Raw genomic sequence first — 23,359 nt, 5'->3', positions numbered from 1 at the left:
TATATCTCCTCTGTTGTCCCATCAGATAGCCAGCTTCCAGAGGCCAAGGATCATGGACCATATGTCTTGGATTCCCCATCCCTCCATCACGCAGAATACTCACAATAGGTGCTCAATAAAGAGTACTTGGATGAATGAATGAACTTTGGGGGCAGGCTACTGGCTTCATGTAAAATGGCCTGCTTCTTTAAAGCCCAGTATTTATTTATGAAGGTGAATCTGCTTTGTTGAAAATTAGCATTTTATAATCATCATTAGTTCTACTTAATAGAGAAAATCAGTATCAACTTGGGCAATGGAAATAAAACATTCTATTTTCATCTTTAGTGAAAATAATGGAAACAATGGTTTTAGGGGATGATTCTTCCAGCTCACTTGGCTGAGCAATGCTTGTGAAGATGAGCTTAAAGATGTAGTCTCCATGCGGGGCCTCACATCTCCAAAGACTCCATTTCTCATTCTAAGGAGTGAGCTCACAAGCATGAGACAAGGGGATCCAGCAGAAGAGTCTGGAGCAATCAGTTCAGTTTATGTCCTATTGATGTTTGGGTTAAGAGCATCATTTCTTTATAATACAGAATGAAAATTACTTCTAATTACTACAATACCAACAAAGAAGATATATTCCCATTACTCTTGCCAGAAAATATATTACCAATAATTGAGAGAGAAAAAAACGGAAGGTTTGTTTCCAGCAAAATGATGACCTAGATATCCAGAAATCTCGTTATAAAGCCCCTTAAAAAGCTTGATGAATCACCCGAAACAGTTTCTGAATACACAACAAATCAGTCCACGAGGAAGCAGTGCCAAAATTCTCAAGGACTAGAAATGAAGAGGAAGCTGAAAATCAAGACTGGGCAGTTGAAGTTGAAGCTGTGGCTGATTTGAGGGTGTTTGCCTCTTGGTTACAAAAAGGTTTGGATTTGAAAGTCTACATGTGGGATAGCATAGAAGGCCTTGGGCCCATTCAGGATGGGAGGTGGAGTCAAGGCCCATCACATAAAGCAACCAGAGGGCACGTCCTCTATGGAAGGGTGGGTTAGAAAAATCTCCCCACTAGCAGTGGAAGAAACCAAGGAAATTTGTCTGTCTTGCACTTTGGGGTGGGAAAAAGGGAAAAAGTCTTCACAGATCATTCAGAACCACAGACCTACCCTCATTGGCATGGTCAAAGAAACCCTAAGCTGAGAAATTAGCTTAAAGTGGTTCAAAGTCTGACACAGTCAAACATAAATTTTCTGTGGAGGGACACATGCAAGACTCCCACAGATAGAGTCCCCCTCATTAAATGTAAGCTCATCACCTAAAATTACGAAACATATAACAAACCACCGTGAATGAGAGGCAGCGGAAAGAACTAACAACAGAATCAGACTCGACTGATATAGAGTATAAAATAATTGTGTTTAAGATGTATAAAGAGATAAAAGAGGGAATTGAAAATATGAGCAAAGGACTTGCACTTCTGGCCAAGATAGTGTAGCCCATTTCTTTCTAGTCCACCCTCTTACAACCAGAAGCCCTGGATATGATGCAGTAAATAAACACAGGGAGACCCCAAAAGGTGGAAAGAAGGAGGAGGACTGGCAAGAGACCTTGACTTGAGGAATGACATGGCAGTGTTCTCGGGGTTTTCTTTTGGCCTCCCTTATATCCTCAGTGGGGTGCTGGAGAAACCTGCTAACATGCACAGACAAAGCCCATTCTCCCTAGCCAAAGGACTGGGAAAGGAGGTCTACCAGGACAGAAAAACTTTTTGATAATACCTGCCCTACTCCAGCCAAACACCAAAGGAAAAACTGCCACCCACCTCGGAGTGTCCATGGGGCCAAGCTGGGAGCTGAGTCATGGTGGAAAGAGCATGTTCAACAGGCTGGGGCCATGTTAAAACCCTCAAGAAAAAGGAACGTCAAATAAATTATGGTCCACTCATACAGTGTAATTCTATATATTAGGTAGATTTTCAAAGTTGTCCATAATATATTAAGTGAAAGAAAAACAAAACAGGCCATAGAAAAAACATAACACGCATCCATAGGATGATCACATTTTTCTTTCTGTGTGTGTGTATGTGTGTGTGTGTGTATAAAGTTATAGGGAACTGTTCACTTTCAAGTAATACCAAAGCATATAAAATATGATTTTTATAATGAACATGTATTAGTTTTCTAAATAGCCAAAGTGATAAAACTATTTCCCTCTTGGGGAAAAAAAACTATCACAAGAGGTTACACAGGCAACAAATGGTAACAAATAACCAAAACATTTTCACCAGGAGGGTGTATACAGTGATGATAATACTTGTGTCACAGTGGTGAAATTATGAGTAGCTTTTTCTAGTTCTCAAATTTTCTATAAAATTTATTATATTAATTATTAATTATATTTATTATATTAATTTTATACTTTTTAAAATTTGGTTTTAAAATTATGGTTCAGATGTCAACCTGCACCCTGTTAAGAAGAAAAAGTAGGGGCCGGCCCCGTGGCTTAGCAGTTAAGAGCACGCACTCCACTACTGGTGGCCTGGGTTCGGATCCCAGGTGCGCACTGACGCACCACTTGTCCGGCCATATGGAGGCGGCGTCCCACATACAGCATCTAGAAGGATGTGCAACTATGACATACAACTATCTACTGGGGCCTTGGGGAGAAAAAGGGAAAAAAAGGAGGAGGATTGGCAATAGATGTTAGCTCAGGGCCAGTCTTCCTCAGCAAAAAGAGGAGGATTGGTGTGGATGTTAGTTCAGGGCTGATCTTCCTCACAAAAAAAAAAAAAAGAAGAAGAAGAAAGAGTAATGCCATGGTAGGCCAGCTTGAAAGTGACTTACGCCTAATGGAACCAAACAGAGTAAGGTGTGAATGGGGCAAGAACAAGGTCACTACTAGTAACCTCCTGCTCAGTCAGTCATGTGGCTACCCCACTGCACCTACCAAATCCTGCATCACACACTGCTTTCCTGATTGTGTCAGAATCGCCCATCAACCACACGTGGAGGATCATGGGCTTGATATTATTGCAGTTCACTTGATAGTGAAGTTTTGTATGGAAAGAAGCAATTTCAGGCAAAACAATTTGCCTACTGGTAGGCACAAAAATGCCACAAAAGATGTAAAAAGCATGACTGAACGCAATTGCAATGAAAGATGCAATCATCAGATCAAAGTTCATGCAAACCACTATTTCCCAAAGGGTTTTCAAATGGAACACTGGTCATGTGAGATGCCCCTTGAAGAAAGGATTCTGGAGTCAAATAGGTGTGGAAAGCATTGCTTTCTCATATCTTCTCTTGGAGAGTCACAACACACATAACATCTTAAAGACACTGAGAAGTCCTGCCATGGGGAAACCAGTTGAACTGTCTTTAACTCAGTATCTCTTGAACTCATTAGACCACCAGATCCCATTTTTTGGATAATGCTTAGTGACCTGTGGCAGACCACTCTTAGAGAAATGTTGATCTAGAGGGTGATGATAGTCAAGCCATGAGGTCAAAGGTAGACCTCAGAGAGCACAGCTTCTCCCTGGAGCCCAGGAGATGCATGGAGTTATTGTGGAAAGAACCAGGGTTATGTCTGCTGAGCTCTTCAATCACATGCAAACACTTCTATAGAAATATCACAGCAGAGAGGAGAGCTTATGTGGGAAGAAGTCAGTTTACATAGGTATATTCTTGCACATTCCCAGTGCAGTAATCTCTTGGATCTTATGCTTTTTTCTAAATATTAGGATTTGGGGGATATTCTTAATCTAGAGTTTGGTCATACCAGGTGTCTGATTTTTAAGAGGGATAGTGAAATTTCTAGACCTTTTGCAAATAGTAAGGAAAGATGAGTTTCAAAATACCTCACACACACAATTTTCGCATCTTATCTGTACTCAAACTACCATTGAGTTAAATAGACATCTAAAGGTGGCATTTGCCTTAATGGTCCTGTTCAGTACTGTGTTTCCCTCCGGACTCCTAGGCCTGAGCTTCTGAATACTCAACAATGGAGGGGGGTCAAATTAGCCCTGATTGTGCTCGCTAAACATTTCTTCCATGGCTATTACTTTAAGTGGTAATATTAAAGATGCAACATTTGTTATTCTTCTCATTGCTTATTTACACATCAAACGACACAGATGAGCTGTTATTTCTTGCCTCCTTGTCCTCTCTGTAATGCTATAGACCAGGGAAGGTGCTCCTCAGAGGAGAAGCACTGAATAAACAAAGATGCTGCCATGTCATGTCACTGCTGAGAAGGAGAAAATGACTGCCCCTTTGAGACAGAATGGATCTGTCTAGGGAAAATGATAAATTATCAAGCAGTAAACAATAGCCTAGTGCCCTGAAAGATGCTATAGATGAGAACTACCACTACCCAATAGTAAAGAATTTTGGAGGGGATTTTAGAACTGAGTTTTTACATAGTTTGTTATGATTTAGTTATTTCCTCCAGAAGGACAGACTGCTTGAATCAGATAAGTTTATCCCCTCATCAAAGACCCTGAAGCCAACGTAAAGGTCTGTCCCAATATTCTTGATAAAAATACACTATTTCTTCATAGAAGGACTTGGGCAATATGTAGCCAGGGACTTAAAATCACCTATACCCTTTGATACAGTAAACCTACTTCCAAAATTATGTCCTAAAGAAATAACCAGATTTTAGTCAAAGATTTTTATTCAAGGAAGTCCATTTCAGTATTATTTATAATAGAGAAAAGTGGGGAGAATCATACATATTCAACAGGAAAGAAATAATTAACTAAATTATGGTATACTCACATGTGGGAATTTTAGGCAGCCATTACAAAATCCAATTTTCAACGATTATTTAACGACAATGGAAATGTTATTACTACAATTTTAAGTAATGAAAGCAGGCCACTAGTGGGAATACAAAATGTACAACCTCTATGGAGGGAAATTTGGCAATCTCTATTATAATTTCATGCACATTAACCCTTTGACCCAGCAATTCTACTTCCAGGAACCTACCCCAAAGATACACTAGCAAATACACAAAGTAATATATGCACACTGTTACTCATTGAAGCATTATTTTTAATAGCAAAAGAGTAGAAATAACCCAAATGCCCATCATTAGGTGATTGGGATAGATTATCATATGCACAAAATGGAACATACACAGCTATAAAGGGAGTAAGAAAGAACTTTCTGTACTTATTTGGAAAGATCTCCAAAATATTTGGTTAAGAAAAAAAAAATCAAGATACAGAACAATTTATATAATATGCCACCTCTTGTGTAAGTAAACCAAGTTCAGTTATTTTATGGAGTTCTAAAAAAAAAAAAACAAACCTTGAGAGTTTAGCTGTAGAGCATGTGACAGCTTGTCTCTACATGTCTGTCAATTCCTTCCATTAGTCCAGTGAGTTTCAACTGGGGGTGATTTTTTCCCCCAGGGAACATCTGGCAATGTCTGGAGACATATTTTGGTTGGCACAACTGGGGGTGGTGCTATTGGCATCTTGTGGGGAGAGGCCAGGGTTGCTGCTCAACATCATACAGTGCACAGCACAGCCCTCCATAACAAAGAGTTATCCGCCCAAAACGTCAATGGTGCTGAGGTTGAGCGCTTCAATAGCTCAAGTGCAGCTCAATTAGCTCCTCCATCTTAGGCCAGATCTGTACCATTTTCCTCATCAAAATCCTACTGTCATGATAGTATTGGTATTATTACTGAGAAACTCTGTTATATACACAAATATAAAATACATTTACATATTAGTATGAAGTGAATATTAATTATATTAATGTTGCTAAGAACTAAGATTTTCACAATTAGAGAAAAGATGCCAATATAAAATCAAATAACTGAACTAAAATCCTTGTACTCTTAAATTTGAATGGGAAATACTAGTATAAACTCATTATTTGCCTCTCTTTAAAATTATGCATTTCCTAGCTCTGCCCAGTTAAAAGGCCAAGAAGCAATTACAATCCAGTAGCAAGGAGCACCCTTAATTGTGAGACTGTGATCTCTAAATGTCATTTCCTGTTAAAGGGAACCAGGAATCTGTGAATCAGTGGCTGATTCCAGGTCTGGAGCAGAAGGTGCAAATGGAGCCTGGGTCATCTTGTGCAAATCACAAAGAAGCTTGGCCTTGGCCACACCTAACAGCAGGGGAGACTAAGAAATAGAACCCCAAAGCTGGGGCTCTATTATTAAATTAGAAGGGTGAAGTGAATATTGGGAGGCAATTATTGATCTCTGCCACAGCAGCATGGGGGCAGACAAATTAGTCTTTGGATCTGCACTGTCCAGTATGGTAGCCACCAACCACATGTAGCCTTTGGGCACTTGAAGTGTGGCTAGTCAGAATTATATATGCCATAAAGGTAAAATATACACCAGATTTCAAAGATATAGTACAAAAAATAAAGTAAAATATTGCAATAATTTTTATATTGATTACATATTAAAATGATAATATTTTTGGATATATTTTGTTAAATAAAGTATGTTATTAAAATTAATTTTATCTGTTTCTTTTTATATTTTCTAATGTGGCTACTAGAAAATTTAGAAGTGTATGTATGCTTCACATTATATTTCTATTAGAAGCGCTGCTGTAGAATAACCAGTTACAGGGTCTTCTGAAAGGCTCCAGGCTTGGGAAGTGGAGCAGACATGGGAAGTTTAGCAAGGGCAGAAAGAGAGAAACAGGAACAAAAAAGTTCAGAAAGGGAGGAAGGGAGGGAGGCAAGAGAGAGAAGGAAGGAGGGAGGGAAGGAGGAAGGAAAGACTAGTGGCCACAGAATTCGAGAAAATATCTACAAATCATATACCTGATAGAAACTTGTATATATATAAAACAGACTGTATAAAACAAATCTTATAACTAAATAATAAAGACAAATTTTTAAATGGCCAAAGGATTTGAAAAGACATTTCTCCAAAGAAGATATGCAAATGGCCAATAAGCACATGAAAAGATGCTCAAGATCATTAGTCATCAGGGAAATACAAATTAAAATCACGAGATACACTTCACACCCACTAGGATGGCTATAATCAAAAAGACAAATAATAACAAGTGTTGATGAGCACGTGGAGAAATTGGAAATTTCCTTCATCCATTGCTAGAAGGAATGTAAAATGGTGCAGCTGCTTTGGAAAACAGTTTGGCAGTTTCTTAAACAATTAAATGTAGAGTTACCATAATAATTCTACTCGTAGGTATAAGAATAGGCAAATCTATAGAAACAGAAAATAGATTAGTGGTTGCCTAGTGCTGGGGGTAGGGGTGGGGGTGATTGCTAATGGGTATAGAGTTCTTTTGGGGATAAAGAAAAATGTTCTAAAATTGATTGTGGTAATGGTTGTACAACCAAATAATATAGTTAAAACCACTGAATTGTATACTTCAAATGGGTGAATTTTATGGTATATGAGTTATATCTCAACAAAGCTTTCAAAAAAAAACTAATGAGGTTATACCGACCAAGTCATTAGATCACAGTGAGGAAGAAAGAGAGTGACTCACTGGTTACCACTCGGGGTTGCCAGGGCACCAACTCATGACTCTAAAAATCAAAGAGAAAGAACCCTGCCTTTCTAGTATGAACTATATTTCAGGGTAACCAAATAACCCTATTGGATGAGAGAAGTTCTATTATAGAGAATAATTCCAGCTATCAATCAGAAGGAATGATAGAATCACACCCCTAGTGAAATAAGTGATTCAGACAAAGATCATCAATGGATGCTAAAACTACTGATGGGAACCATACAGTGGAGGAACCAGGAGGGCACACCTGAACCCACTGAGCAATCTTGGCATCATCCCAAGTGGGACAACAGCACCTTACGTACCTCTGGATGCGATGTAATGTGAGGTACATAGCAGCACCTATGAAGTATGTTTGCCAAAAAATTGATGAATCTAATCAGTCTAACTTTTAGTCTAGAGTAATCATAGGGGTAAGACGAAGAAGCTAAATATGACCATGAGGATACAATGAGCCAAATTCAGAAAGTTTAGACATTCTACAGGACAATCTCCCTGGCAATCAAGTCAACGTCAAGTGGGGAAAAAAAAAGGAGAGAATTTGTTCTAGATTAAAAGATACCTAAGAGAACAACCAATTACAAAATGCAAACCTTGTTTGGATACCAGTTCAGTAAAGCGATTGTAAAAAGACATTTTGGGGACAATATGGGAAATCTGAGTATAAACTAGGTATTAGATGATATTAAGGAATTAATGTTAATTTTGTTGGGGATGATAATAGCATTGCGGTAATGTAAGAAAACGTTATTTTTTAAAGTTGTATACTAAAGTATATATGTGAGAAATAACATGATAATCTGGGATATGATTTAAGATATTGTAGCAAAAAAGGAAAGGGGGAGGCAGAAATAGATGAAATCAATTGGGCAAGATTGTTAGTTATTGAAACTGAGAAATGGTGGGTTCGTTGTGCTTTTTTTCTCTTCTTTCGTGTTTGTTTGGAATTTTTCATAATAAAAAGTTTTTAAAAATTCCATCAATGCTCAAGGATGTATGGGTTAGAAAATATTGGTGCCGAGGTACGTTGTAATGAAATAATCTGTGATACATAAGAATCCAAGCTCAAAAGCACGTGTGTATTTATCTTTTTTTTCTTTTTCTTTTTTTTTTGGTGAGGAAGATCAGCCCTGAGCTAACGGCTGATGCCAATCCTCCTCTTTTTTGCTAAGGAAGATTGGCCCTGGGCTAACAGCCGTGCCCATCTTCCTCTATTTTATATGGGACGCTGCCACAGCGTGGCTTGACAAGCGGTTCGTTAGTGCTCACCCGGGATCCGAACCTGCAAACCCTGGGCCACCGAAGCAGAGTGCGCGCACTTAACCGCTGCGCCATCAGGCAGGCCCCAATATTTGATATCTTGAGAGGCAATTGTTTCAGAAGAGCCCTTCTAAGCTTCTTTAATTTTTGATTGTTTGCTAGTTTTTTGTGGGGTTTTTTTGGCCCCTCTGAACCATTTTATGTGGGGTCTACCAAAAGCTGGTCATCTTAGGGAAATTATGGCAACATGATAACTTCCTCTACAGAGTCCCAGATGTGCACTGGGAGTGGAGGGCTCTGTCTTCCTCCAGAAACTGTGTAGTCTCCCTAGGGGCAGGGACCTTCCCAGAGCAGTGCACAAAGCTGTATAGTTTTCACGCCCCCTCCCCAGCTGACTCTCACAGTCCCCCTGGGACAAAGTAAAGTGGTTATGATCAATCCTGTTTCAAATGGATGAAGGAACAGAGATTCTTTCTCTGAAGGATTCCACCATCACATTTAAATGATGGTTCTCCATTTGGACCCTGTTTTGATATTGTATATAAATACCTGTATCTTCCAAATGTAAAATGCTGATCACTTTAGCCTAAATTTGAGGAACCGTGGAACCAGGTTTAAATTATGAATATATTTAGAACAGATTACACATGAACATCATAATCCCTTTTCAGTGACTTCTTCCTTGGGAGCCCAGATGATCAGCATGTGCTACAGAAGAGTTTCTTGTTTCATTTTTGAATGTGGAAACAGAAATAGATGGGGTGCAAGTGAGGGTAAGGATATCCCAAGTCCCAGCTCTGTTGCAAAGTTGTTGACTTTGGGTCAACCGACCTCCCATGACCTTGGTCCGCCTCTGCCAATGGGAAGCGCAGCCTTTCCTTATCTGTCTCCTGTCTTACCTGCAGCTCAAAAGAAATCATGTATGTGAAAATATTCCTGGAACTATAAAGGGATTATAAATATTTTTAAATATACTCTCCAAGTAGATATTGTTTTTCCCTAGTCACCTTCTCTCATTTTCCAATTTCACTTCTAGAATTGTTCTTAAACCACTCTGGGATACAGTTTGAATAAAAGACTCTGAGAGTAGATTATGTTTTCAATTAAAGATTATTTAGCTTCCTATTTACTGTGCAACATTAAAGAAAAGATTTTCCTCCCACCTTAAAAAATTTTAATTTTAATACTGTTAAAATCCAGCCTTCTTTGAGTCCTGGAGATTTTAGCATTTTATAGTTCTCTGCCAAAGCCCTGCTTAAACATAGTAAATAATTTGTCTTTAAACTCAAAATGTGCATTTTAAATATTGTCAGTAGTAGTCCTGGCCTACGTTCCTCCTATTAAGGCAAATTCTTTCACGGTACAGATAGCAAAGAACAAAGACTTAAACAAGAAAGCCCTCAGATTAACTCTCCGGGCTGGAACCAAACAACAGGGTTTTGCCTAAAGTGGTCAATATAATATCTTCATCCGCACTCAGTGGCTCATGAAAATGTATTCAAAATGTGCTTTCTAGATCTCTTACCATGGCAGGTTGGAAGCTGCTAAGACAAACACGAGGTCTTCTGAGCGAGCCAGCCCATCCATCTGCACCAGTAACTCTGTCTTCATCCGGAGACTTCCTTCATGCTCTCCCCTAGAGAGAGGAGGAGGTGAGATTCTCCCCAGGGCAGAGCCTTCACTTCCATGACAGGAGTGGCACTCACAGCAGTGACTCAGTGACTGTAGAACAGGGTCCCTTCTGACAGCGAACCCCTTCTCTGCCTCATTCTCAGGAGCCACTCATAGTAGAGTTGGAGGAAACAAGCAATTTGGTACTATTTCCACACAGAAAGGAATAGAGGGGAAGTAAATGAATATAATAGTGATACTGGAAAGAAAACCAAAGGTTGGCAGCAAACTAGAAAATAACTGAAGGCTGGACAGTGCCGCTGGTAGATTAAATGCAGTATTATTCACCCTTCTTAAAAATGGCATAATTGAGGATAATCCTTTTCATTTCTCTAGCAGGGGTGAAACTACTTGTATACATACTATTACTTTTAGTATAATTTATGGATACAAACTGTCCAAGAAGAGAGATGAAGTACCACACTGAATCTGTTTCATTCTCTTCTAATAAGAGGCAAGATAATGACGTGGACAGTATGCTTTCCTTGCACAGCAGATTGGGGGCAGTTTTCTGTACAAATTCATCCACCAGCCCCTGCCACCCCCCACTGCCAAAGATGCTCCCACCAAGAAAGGGCTCACCACGGGGCCTGAACAAGCCAAACTGGCTCTAAATACTGACCACATTCAGCAGGCTCGGCTTCCTCTTCACTTCTATAAATCGAGTTACAAGGACAAAAAATGCCTTTCTTGGACAACATGACATTCAACTTCCCATTTCTGCATGTATGCAGCCCAAATTAGGTCTGTGTTTTTTAGGAACTCTGCCCCTGACTATCTAACTACCTTTTCCTAAGAGAGAAGACACTCTCACAGTACAGTTATATATTTATTTAGCATTTGCCCCTAATTATTATTCTTTTAACATAATATGACCCAAGAAGTCTTCCGAGCACCTGCCTTTATACTCTGACCCTTTGAAGATTCTAGTTTTAGAGTTTAAGTTCCAGACAAGGGAGCTGACAGGCAGTGGAAAACCTGGAGCACACTCGAGCATAGGAGATGAAGAGTTTCCAAATTAGCCCAATCAAAGCTGTGGGGAACCCTGGGGCTGGAGATGGGCAAAGCAAATGTCAGAATGTGTGCACATGGGCCGGCCCCGTGGCTTAGCGGTTAAGTGCGTGCGCTCTGCTGCTGGCGGCCTGGGTTCGGATCCCAGGCGCGCAGCAACACACCACTTCTCCGGCCATGCTGAGGCCGCATCCCACATACAGCAACTAGAGGGATGTGCAGCTATGACATGCAACTGTCTACTGGGGCTTTGGGGGAAAAATAAAAAAAAAAAAAAATTATTAAAAAAAAAAAAAAAGAATGTGTGCACAGGTCACTACGGTAAGGCAGGCAAGGCAGGCCGGGTCTTTGCAGAGGTGGTCTGGTGGGTTCCCAGCCAAGTGCCTGTGCAGCTGTCTGCCCCCCTCAGGCCCTGCAGAGAGGCAGAGTGCCCCAGCCTGGGGCTGACTAGCACTCGTTAAGCCATAAAAAGCGTCCCATTTCAATCAATGGCATGAATCCCATGCATCCTGGGTACAACTTGATGGTTGTTTTTCCCTGTTGGGAAAATGGTTTTCAATAAGTAAAATTTCATAAATTAATTCCTAGTTATACTTCCAACAAGCTAATCATTTGCTTTTCATTACTATTAGTTCTGCCTTGATGAGAGACCATTAGAGGTCATTAATAAACGCAGCTGTGTTGAGATTTCCCAGAGTCCCATTTTTTCAAGACAAGGGTACCAAGTTCAGCAAAAAGTTTCAAAGAAAAATAGCTCTATTGAAGACAGAAAGCCATTCTTAAAACACACACACACACAGAAGGCTTATTACAGTCTGAGATGTGTTCTTTCCTGCTGGGGACATTATCGGACACTTAATCTTTAGGGGTAACATAAGTGACATACTAAAAATCGGACAGGCTGAGCCACAACCTGATGTCACAGAGGAGCGGTGGCTTCCCTGACCTCACACATTTTGTCAAGGACTTCCTCTTGGGACTTGGCCCTTTGCAGCCCCGTTCCCCACAGGCAGCCCCTCTGGCTCCAGAGGAGGCGGTCACAGGTGGCTATTTTGAGCCAGCAGGACCGTTATGGCAGCCTGGGATCGTGGGGCTGGGTGATCTTCAGGCCTGAAAACCACTCTGTGGGGAAAGCGGGGAGGGAGGATGACAGTTCCTCCGGTTACAAAAACTACTTAAATCAGCTATTCAGTTAACAGGATCTAATTTAAAGACCTTTCCGTGTGTCTGCAGAAAATTTGTGGGCTTATTAATAGGCTCATTCTGCTGGTAAATGTCGATGGGCTTCCGACCATCAAACACACTTACAAGAGGGGAGAAGTGATGACATAAAAAAAACCCTGTCTGTTACCCAGGAGCCGTGCCTCTCTGACTCATCACTGACTCCAGCTCGTCCAGGAAGATGGTGGAGGGGGCGTGATAGCGGGCAAGTTCGAATAACACCTGGGTGGGAGAAAAGCAACCACATGTTCAAATTCATATGCTTAAGTTCAAGTTCTCAGATGCTCCCAGAGATTAAAAGCTTAGGATGGCTGTAATATTAAGCATTTATGCTGCACTTTGTTATTTCACAATAACTTTATAATCATTACAAGTATTTCTCCCTAGCACCACCCATGGGGTTGGATGGTCCCATTGTTTCCATTTATCACTTGATAAAATTAGAGCCAGAGAGAGTAAGTGGCTAGCTCAAGGTTACTAATCATAAGCCAGAGAGCTTAAGATAAAACTCAGTTTCCAAGCTTTCAGTGGGTTAGTTAAACACTGAGACCCCCTGCCAATAACATGTTCCATCTGGACACAAAATCCTTGGCATGTGTAAAATCATTTGACAATTTTCCCTTAACCTTAGAGACAATGGCAGAGTTATTCTCAGAAGGAAGAATTGTAGGGAAAGGATAGAGTTCCAGTCATGAGTAACAAGACCAAAGAATTTTGCCCCTCTCTGCTCCCCAAATTACTCCATGGGGTCCCCCTACCTCCCCAACACTGCTGTTTAATAGGCTCAGGTACTTAAAGGCAATCTCTGATAGAATAAAACATTCCATTCCAGAATAAAATATTATAGACTGAACAAGAACAGGAAAGCAACCAGCAAAAGAATAGACATATAAAAACAAAATAAAGAGCTCTAAAGGGAGATGTGGTCATGATGAAAAGAGTATAAAAAACAGAAATCTTTTTTTTAACCCTGAAACAGATCTCTTGAGCACCATATACAGTTCTTCACTGGTTGATGGGAGAAAGCAGTAGAGATTTAGAAAAGGATAGAGGTTCTTTAATAGGCATAGGGGATTTATTCTCCGTGTCACTTAGCACTAGCAAGGCATCACAGAACAAATAAGAGGGGAAGGGCTCAGGAAAGGCCAGACTGTGGTTTCCATGAGTAGCAGCAGGTTGTTGCTTACACGCCTCCCTGTCACTGAGTGGGAAAGTCCACCTTCACCACTGCTCGTGTGTGTGGTGCATCCACGCTCACGCTCAAGTATTTCCCTTTACAGAATCCTATTTCATTCGGCCAAGACAATTGGCTCAGCCTAATGAACTGAGACAACAGTGTCAATGCTGAGACACTCATCACAAATGCCTTTTAGACACAATAGAGATCACCTCATTAGAAGCAAGTAACTTGTCTTCCTTGTCACAAAAAGAAAAGGCCAAATATACCTGATATTAAGGATGATTACAACAGCAGCAATCTACCCAATGAAAAATGGAATGTGAGAACTCTTCATTAGAACCATACACTTTTTTAAGGAGCTCCCTAAGGTACAGAGAGACCAAGGGGCAGAAGAAGATTAAACATCCAGTTGGAAGAAGAACCACATCAGTAGCCTATGTCTCCATATAGACCACGCCACTGCTCTTTCCACTGCTAGAGAATATACAGAATCCTGGGTAAGTGCTCTGGAAGCATTAGTCTAAAATTTTCAAAAGTACTTGGAGGAAGTTAAATCATACAGTTGGGGTGGGGTGGGTGTTGAAAGGTGTAAGCACCAACAGGTGTGTGCATTTGCTAAAGAGACCACTCAACTATTCAATAGCATCAACTCCTAAGAGGCAAGAACATTAGGATGGGAGGGAGGAATATAACCCAAGAGTTCCCTATAAATAACTCTTTAATTGGAACAGGAAGAGAAACAAATGGAAAGCTTCTCTGATTTAGGGGAAGGTCCTGAAGGGTTTTCTTTTATCTGAAAGCTTCCCAGTAAGGAGCTTCATAGCCTGACCAAGATTTTCCAGGTGAGGATCTTTCCAAGAGCTTAGAAAATAAAGAGAAAATAAAGTAATTTCTGAAAGGATGGAAGAGCAGATCCTTCAAGGTTAGCAGAGGCTGTTTTCCTCTTGAATTATTTTTGTAAACATCCAAAATAAAAATGCATTTCACAGAAAAAAAGAAATATAAGTATCTTCTAAACCTATAAAAAGATGCTCAAGTTCAATCAGAATTAAAGAAATGCATATTTGAGCACTGACATATTACTTTCACTATCAGATTGGCAAAGATTTTAAGGTTGGGGTACTCTACAGCGTTGGCCAGGGTGTGGGGAAGCAAACACACACACCATTGAAGAGGTGTAAGGTGGTGCAACCTTGTTGGCAGCCAATTTGGCAATCAGTGATATTCATTCCCTCTGACCCAGCAAGTCTACTTCAAAGAAATTGCCCTACAGTAATATTATGCCAAGACATGCGTATGGTAAGACTGTTCACTGTAGCTTTGTTCATAATAGCAAGACACTGGAAACGACCTAAATGTCCATTAAGAAAATACTGATTAAATATGTTTTGGGACACACCCATGCAATGAAATGTTATGCAGATATATTAAAAAAACATGCTCTGTCTATCTATAATTGTGTGGAACAATATCCAAGTTATATTGTGAAGTGTGAAAAAACACAAAGTACAGAAGGGTATGTGTTGTATGTTCCTACTTGTGTTTAAAAAGAAAGGGAGATACAGATTCAGTTGTTAATATTAATGTTTTTGTTGTTAGGGCCCGCAGTGGATTCTGACTCCTAGTGACTCTGTGTAGAGCAGACGGGAAGCCTGCTGGGTCTTTCTGAGCCATCGTCTCATCTTTCCAGCGCTATATCAGACAATGCCCCCCTGCTATTCATAGGGTTTTCTAGGCCAGTTTTTCAGAATTAGGTGGCCAGGTCCTTCTTCCTAGTCTGTCTTAGTCAGAACAGAAGTCAGAAACTCCTCTGAAAGCTGGGTGACCTTGCTGGTAGTTGAAATACCAGTGGTATAGCTTTCAGCATCATAGCAACCACCACAGTGTGACAACCAATAGACAGGAAACGAACCCAGGCCAGCAGTGAGAGCACCAAATCTTAACCACTAGAGCACCAGGGCTGGCTGGTGTTAACGTAGATATAGATAAATGTTCTGGAAGGCTGCACCAGCAACTGTAGTAGTTGCCTCTGGGGAGAGGGATCAGGGGTCTATATACCCTTTGTACTATTTTTTTTTTCAAAAAGACTAGTTACTTTTTAAATATACATTAAAGGAAGGGGAGAGATTGGGGGAGGAATCATTTCCTCACTCTTAGAATTCTAACAAAATAATACTGAAGCAGAGGAAAACTTCAGTTCAATAAAAGGCTCACCCAGAATGAAGAGTTCTTGTTAAATGACTTTTCTGGTTATTCAACATTAAACAAGAAATCCATTGAGTTTCAATGTTTGTTAAGAATATTCATAAAATGTCTGAATTTGTTCTTCTGTGTAAGTCCTGTCCAAGGAATATAATATAATCTTTAAGCACCTTGCAGTATCTTGTCTTGTGTTCATAGTTCTAAACATCACTTGTCATGATAGGATATGACCATAAAATGATTCTGGTCATTTTATAAAACATAAAACTCTGTAAGAGTTTTATTGTTTTTAGCACACAGAAACGGAATGTTAAAAAAAAAAAAGAAGACTTCAGGCTGACAAGGATTCTAGTTAGTTGGATATGGATTTCAGCTTATTAAAATCCAGCTAACTAGAATCACACAGAACCCACAAATTTAGGAGCAGCTAAATTCAAGCCCTATCTTTGGACCTGGCACTGAGTAAGACTCAAGGTGAAGAACAAAGAAATAGAAGATGTCAACATAAATTTCCACGAATTGCAATCTTGAAGGGGTGATAAGAATTTATAAAAACATCCACATTTGAAACAACTTGAGAACAACATCAAAGTAATGTCATAGTTTATTTTAGATAAATCAATCCTTTAAAAATATTCTATTATGCCTTCCAAATAAGCCATAATATTTTGAAAATGAGTCATCCAAGGGAATGTATTTTAAGCATAATATTTTTGAGTAATTTCTTTTCAGAAACTATATAGTATTTACATTCACTGATTACTTATCAGTCATTCCACAGAGTGTGATAGTTTAACAGGATTTCTAAGAAGGACTCCCTATCTTACATTGAGGCATAGATCATAAACAGGTGTTCTCATTAGGTGACTGGAAGATATAGTAAATTTTATAATATAAAATATACCATAGACTATGAATGAGATATTGTAAAGCTGGAAACAATCTCTTAAGGAAAGAAAAAAAAAGCCCTACAGGCCATGGGCAATCTGGAGGAAAGTTGCTCAGAGCCCTGAAAGAATAATGAAGTTTTAGTTTCCAGATTCTTCCTTACAGTATCTAGTTATAGGGACTAGGATATAGCAGTAGTCTCTCAATAAATATTAACTGAATATACTGCACATGCTTAATAATAAATGCTTCTTGAATGAAGGAAAAAATAGGCCACTACAGAGACAATTTTTTTTCCAGTTTCCATTCCTAAGTTGAATGAATCAAAAAAGGGTCAAAATCCCAAAGGAAGGGAGCTCATGTTTTGCTGATGGGGCATCATTAGTATCCACCTACAATAGTCAATCCATATCCTGGGCTTTTGGTAATCAAGATCCAGGATAAATTCTAACATATAAATCACTTAAAAACAATTAAGCTCTAACATCATTTTCTACCACTGTATTCTGCTGGAACTTATTCTTAAAAATCCAAATCAAGAATTCCTACCCGAACAAGTTTTTCTGAATCCCCTCTCCATTTGCTGACAATGGTAGATGCAGAAATATTGAAGAAGGTTGTTTTGCATTCCGTGGCCACAGCTTTGGCCAGTAAAGTCTTTCCTGTACCTAGAGACACAGGTGGATAAATGTAAGCGGCACTTGAATTCCATTCCTCTGCGTACAGACATAAGTCAGTCTCACAAGTGAAAAAGGAGATGGTGACTCAGCTCTCATTGCCCCCGTCCAGAAGTGAGGACAGAGCGGGCAGCTCATCCTCTGCATGCACGCTTAATACCAAGACCAAACAGAAAGATTGGTTTACCTGGAGGGCCGTAGAGCAGCAGTCCTTTCCAGGGGGAGAGAATTCCTGTAAACAGCTGTGGGTACTATGGGAACAAGCAACAACGATGAGGTTTGGTGTCAGTATGTCAGCCTGCACACCCTTAGCACAGGCCAGCCAGTGAAGCTAGGGTGAAACAGCACAACTCTAAGAGTCCGGTCTTCCTCTTTTAAAGGCCAGCTGCTTCTATATATATCTTATTTACCCCAGTTTTACTTTCACACTCGGTAGGAATGTATGGCTTGATTTTTGTGGCTTTTTAAAAGAGCAATTTTTTAAGGAAAAGAAAGGCATATGTAAGTAGTTTTCCTCTCCATTACAGTAGTTATTTCTTACATGCGTGACATTATTTCTCCCAGACTTCTATATGCAGAGCATTTGGCAACTGAATGTTGTAAAACAGGTACGAACTTTAAGAGAAACACTGGAACCAACAAATGAAGGTGTATGCGAATAAAGCGCAAAGCTATGGGGAAGCCTGGTTTAGAAGCTGGGAACATTCAGTTCCCATTGTGAGACTCTGACTCCAACAGGACATGCATGGACTTCAGTGAGTCTCTCCCATTAGGTCAAATTCAAACAATCTGGAGAGTGGGTAGGGTTGGTGGAGAACAAGGGAGAAGGAAAAATAATAGTAAAATTGTAACTAGCTATTAGTTTCTTGCTGATGCTAATGTCAAAATCTCGATGCCATCACATACGGGACTTATAATACCATGGAGATAACACATCCAGAGAGTTTCAGTGAGATGTTCTATCCTTTCTAGAAGTCTTGAACTATAGAGCCGCTCAAAGGAAGTGGTGAATAAACTTCTGCTAATTCTGAACACCAGTACATTTCTTACCCCCATGTCTGAACACAGTAAGAAAGAGGCGAAAAGGCAATTCAAATTTATTTATTTTGTCTCATTAGAATAGCAGCACCCAAAAATCAGGGGCTGTGTGGGCTCCGTGGTAAGAATAAGTAGGCTATTCAACAAAATAAACTTGTAATGCTGACTAAGGGAGATTACAGAAAATGGCCACAAATTATTTGCAGCTCCTTTCACCAAGTGGCAGAGTATATTTCTTCACCACTTGAATCTCGGCTTGGCCTTGTGACTTCAGCCAATGGGACATTAGCAAATATAAGAGACTTGAAAATATAAGACTAGCAAATATAAGGAATACAAGAAGAGACATGGGGGCCCAGCCCGGTGGCGGAGTGGTTAAGTTCGCGCCTTCCACTTCGGCAGCCTGGGGTTCTCCAGTTTGGATCCTGGGCACAGACCTACTCACTGCTCATCAAGTCATGCTGAGGCGGCGTCCCACAAAGTAGAGCTACAACTCTACCACTATGATACACAACTATGTACTGGGGCTTTGGGGAGAAAAAAGAAAAAAAGAAGAAGATTGGCAACAGATGTTAGCGCAAGGCCAATCTTCCTCAAAAAAAAAAAAAAGAAGAAGAAGAGACGTGGGAAATGCTCATGGATTGGGACCTGCCCTTTCTTGGTTCTATCTGAGAACTCTCTGTCACCATGTGAATAAGACTCAGCTTGCACACTGGAGGATGAGAGGCACATGGAGAGAGACCTCAGCTGTCCTGTTTATCCCAGTGTTCCCAGCCTCTCCATCTTTTCAAATCACGTGGCTGATGCCCCAGACACGTGAGTGAGCCCAGCCAATATCAAGTGGAAAAAGAGACGAGGTAGCCCAGCTGAGCCCAGCCCAAACTGCCTATCCACAGAATTGCAAACAAATAAATGATTGTTTTAAGGTGCTAAGTTTTGGGGTGGTCTGTTATACAGCAAAAGCTATGTGATACACTGACCTTCTCATCATCACATTTGTAAACTAAACACGGAGAGTCTTGTTTTTCTATTTTTATTTCTGTTTAGGGAGCCACTCTGCACAAAACTTGTCAGGAACAAACAATGAGCACAACATACTGGCTCTATTGTCCAGTGCCCTGGAAGGGGCTGTCTAGCCTTTACAACCAGCCAAAAGCAAAGCCCCAGTTGATGGGGCTACTGAGGAAACAAAGTAAAAAGCCCTCTCCTATGGGAGGTATTTCTAGTGTAATAAGTATATTTTTAGAGAGGCAGGCTTATTTGAACCAATCTATAGTAACTGACAAATCATATATACAACAGAGTCTAGATCTTAAATTATCACTTAGAGCAGACACCTGCCTTGAACCAATATGTAGCATGATTTCAAACTGCCTAGGATGGATTGGCCTCGGTACTCCACTGTTGACAAAGTACTGTGACACAGATAAAAAGTTAACTTGTGGACAGAAAATCATCCTGTCCTTCTCTTCCTGATGGATACATGACATACGGCTTGTCCAATAGATAACGAACAGAAATAAGCCCCAAGAGGCTTCCCATCCTTACCCGTATAGGATACACAACAGCTTCTTTGACTAACTGCTTGGCTGCATCGAGTCCAATAATGTCATTCCACTTTATGTTTGGATTATGGAGATAAATGTCCTGCAATGCACATTTGATCATTTTGTTAAAACTAATGTTTTCCTCCACAGCTGTAATAAACACAGGAGCAGCAGAATATTTGACTTACAATAGGACATAAAGTGCTGGTGATAAAACTTTTCCTATTAGATATATGTATATATACACATTGTAATTTTGGGCTAGTTCAGTAAAGGGATGCCATGAAAATATTCAGTGATTTTTCGCTGAAGAAGATATTGATGATATAATATCGTACTTTTAGGGGGAAAAAAAAATCTACTAACAATGGACTGTACCTGTCTTCAGTCAATAGCAGATCATACTGATTTACGACCGTAATCAAAGAAGCTACAGAATATGCCTTCAAATTACATTAGCTTTTACTGTGAAACATGGTTCCTAGCTGGTGCCTGGCCTCTCTCTTGCTCCTTGGTCTCACAAACACTTTCTTAATTTGATGCATAAAAGAGATAATGCTCCTCTGAAACCAATTTCTCTTTTTCCCTAGTGATCGCTCCCTACTTCCATCAGGAACAATTGCTTCTACAAAATTCAAGGAAGCCAAGAACCAAGCAAAAGTGCAGTTTTCCTGTCTCATAGTAGAGCCCTGTAGCAACCATCCAGGATAATCAATTAAGGTAGCTTTTACTGATAACTAATTTACCGTTTCCAAATTTCAATTTCACAAGACGCCTCAGAACAGTCACTCAGGGGCCTTTCTCAGTAGGAGCTGTTTTGGGCAAACTGAATATCTAGAGTGCTACATCAAAAAAAAAAAGAAAAGAAAGAAAAAGAAAGCCTCCTTTCCAAAGTCATTCTGAGTGACTAGAGAACAATCTGGAAAATATTTGTATATTTATTTAATTTTTAAATAAGTAATACATGCACATGGTACAAAATTATAAAAATATATTTTTAAAATGCTGGTGAGATGTTATGCTCCCACTCCTGCCCCCATCCTCCCAGTTCCCTCCACCACAGGTAATGACTTTAGAGAAACTATTTATACAAATGATTTTGGCTGTGCATAATATGCATGGTCCATTCCTGGATGGGACAACAGAAAGGACTCAGCCTTCCAAAATCTTGGGAGAACCCACCCTCTGGATGGATGGATCTGCATGCTGGCCCACCAGCCACTCACATTCTTATTACCACACTTTCTTAGGGAAAGCTTTGCACACCATGGGGATTCTTCTACCTTGGAATTCAAAGCATCCACAGATAATAGCAGGATTTCTTGCCCTCTTCTAGAGTTGACATTGAGTTCCACATGGGAGTGTTTAATTTCCCAATAGATAGTTCCTCCTTATATCAATCAAAAGTTATCAATCAGAACACAACAGGACTGCCTCATAAGGTGGTGAGCTCTCCATCACTGTAAGCATTCAAGCAGAGGTTGCATGACTACATCCCATGGTACTGTAGAAAGGATTCCAGATGGAATCATTTCAGGCCACTTCTACTCTACAACTCTATCATCACTAGTCATGTTACCCTTCTGCAAAAACAGTAATGAGACTATTGATTTTTGTGGGTATAAAAAATATTTTTCTCTGCTCTCTTATGCATCCCAATGACCACAGCCTGGCTCAGTCTCTCAGCGTCTCTCACTGGTAATAACTCCAGAGCTGGTCTGCCTATCTCCATTTCTTAGATTCTCATCCACCCACACTGTCATTACAACAAGCTGTCTAAAAGTACATTTGATCATCCCATTCTCCTGATGGACACCTCTCAAAGATTCCCCATCTCCTACAGGCTGGTTCCCAGCCCTGGGTCCTGTTCACAGCACCCTTGCTCTGGAACCCTGGCCTCTCTCTCCAGCCCCATTTCCCACCACTCCTCGTATCTTACTGGGCTCACCAAAAACCCTGCACAAGCTACACAATTTCACAGGTATGTACATTTGCTCAGAACACCTCCACCCTCCCTCTTCTACTCTTTTTCATGTGGCTATTTCCAGTGAATCTTCTTCCCTGACACTTTCCCTACCTTTTGGTACAAAATATCCCTTCTTGACGCTCTCACAGTGCACCTTGCCCATGGGACGAGAAACTCTTGTGGGCAGGGACTGTGTCTGATTCGCTCCCCTTTGTGTCTGCAGCCCCAGCACATGCTTACACATAGTATGTGAGCAGTAAACAGCTGCTGAACTGAGCAGAGAGGCTGGCGAACCCTTACTTACCTCAGAGTAGCTGTGCATTTTTTGGATCATTTTAAACATCTCTCTGAGCCTGCCTAGGTTTCGGTCTTTCATTAAATATGAGATCACTGGATATCAGAAAAGTAGCCCAGGAACCTATTGTATTCACAAGGAACTTGCCCAAAGTCACACAGCTAGAAAGATGAGGATCTAGAAATCAAATCCAGGTCAACCAATTCCAGAGCCTGGGTCGTTAACCATTAGACTCACTGCCTTTAGATCCTGGGGGGTGAGCTTGAAAAATCAGTAGTCTGGATGGTGAGATCTTTCCTACTAATCTTGTTTTTCATGGAAATTTCCAGTTACGAGACCATCGACTCCCAACATCTCTATTTCTAGCCTTTGACTGTTTAAACAAGATGCAGATGCTCCTTCCTTCTCTAAAAGCCTTGCTCTCCCTGACTCTTGGCTCTGCTCTAAAACCTTTCACCTGTCCCTTCCTTTCTAAGGCTTTTTCTCTTTTGGTTTTCTTGGCCTCTATAGTGAGCTGGTGGGCTTTTTATATTGTAATTTTATGATTCTATAATTTATTTATCATGCATTATTGTGCCTCTAAACAATATGAGTGCCTTTGCAAGTGGGGGCACTTTATAAATAAATGATCATATTTATTGTTATTAATAAAAGAAGCAGCCCGCAATGCTCCAGGAGCCCCAATCCGCCTCCGTAAATTTGTGAATTGAATATCAGATCTTACCCGGCTCACCACGGCTGCCAATTCTCGCATCTCACTGTTCATGCCAATAAATGCACTCAGAGGTTTCAGCAGTCGTTCCTGACGATGGGAACACAAAGCCTCACATTACAATATTGCTTCATAATTTAGGGAGAAAAACAGGCACAGGTCTGGG

At 40.3% G+C, this 23,359-nt stretch overlaps 1 protein-coding gene across 4 annotated transcripts in view; it reads right to left on the bottom strand.

The window, feature by feature from the left end:
• Nucleotides 1–23,359, bottom strand: part of KATNAL2 (katanin catalytic subunit A1 like 2) — a 78,276-nt gene that overhangs the window by 7,237 nt on the left and 47,680 nt on the right. For all 4 annotated transcript variants that reach the window (XM_004422510.3, XM_014781398.2, XM_087439180.1 and 1 more), the window contains exons 8-13: nucleotides 23,206–23,283; nucleotides 20,222–20,320; nucleotides 17,823–17,886; nucleotides 17,508–17,626; nucleotides 12,819–12,910; nucleotides 10,311–10,421 (exon numbers count right to left, since the gene is read on the bottom strand). In XM_004422510.3, coding sequence (XP_004422567.2) covers nucleotides 10,311–10,421; nucleotides 12,819–12,910; nucleotides 17,508–17,626; nucleotides 17,823–17,886; nucleotides 20,222–20,320; nucleotides 23,206–23,283 — 563 coding nt within the window. The remainder of the gene's footprint in view (nucleotides 1–10,310; nucleotides 10,422–12,818; nucleotides 12,911–17,507; nucleotides 17,627–17,822; nucleotides 17,887–20,221; nucleotides 20,321–23,205; nucleotides 23,284–23,359) is intronic.

This window comes from Ceratotherium simum, chromosome 14, assembly GCF_057802395.1.
Source record: "Ceratotherium simum simum isolate JZ-2026a chromosome 14, ASM5780239v1, whole genome shotgun sequence".
Taxonomy (NCBI): domain Eukaryota; kingdom Metazoa; phylum Chordata; class Mammalia; order Perissodactyla; family Rhinocerotidae; genus Ceratotherium; species Ceratotherium simum.
This window is presented reverse-complemented; position numbering and strand designations above follow the sequence as displayed.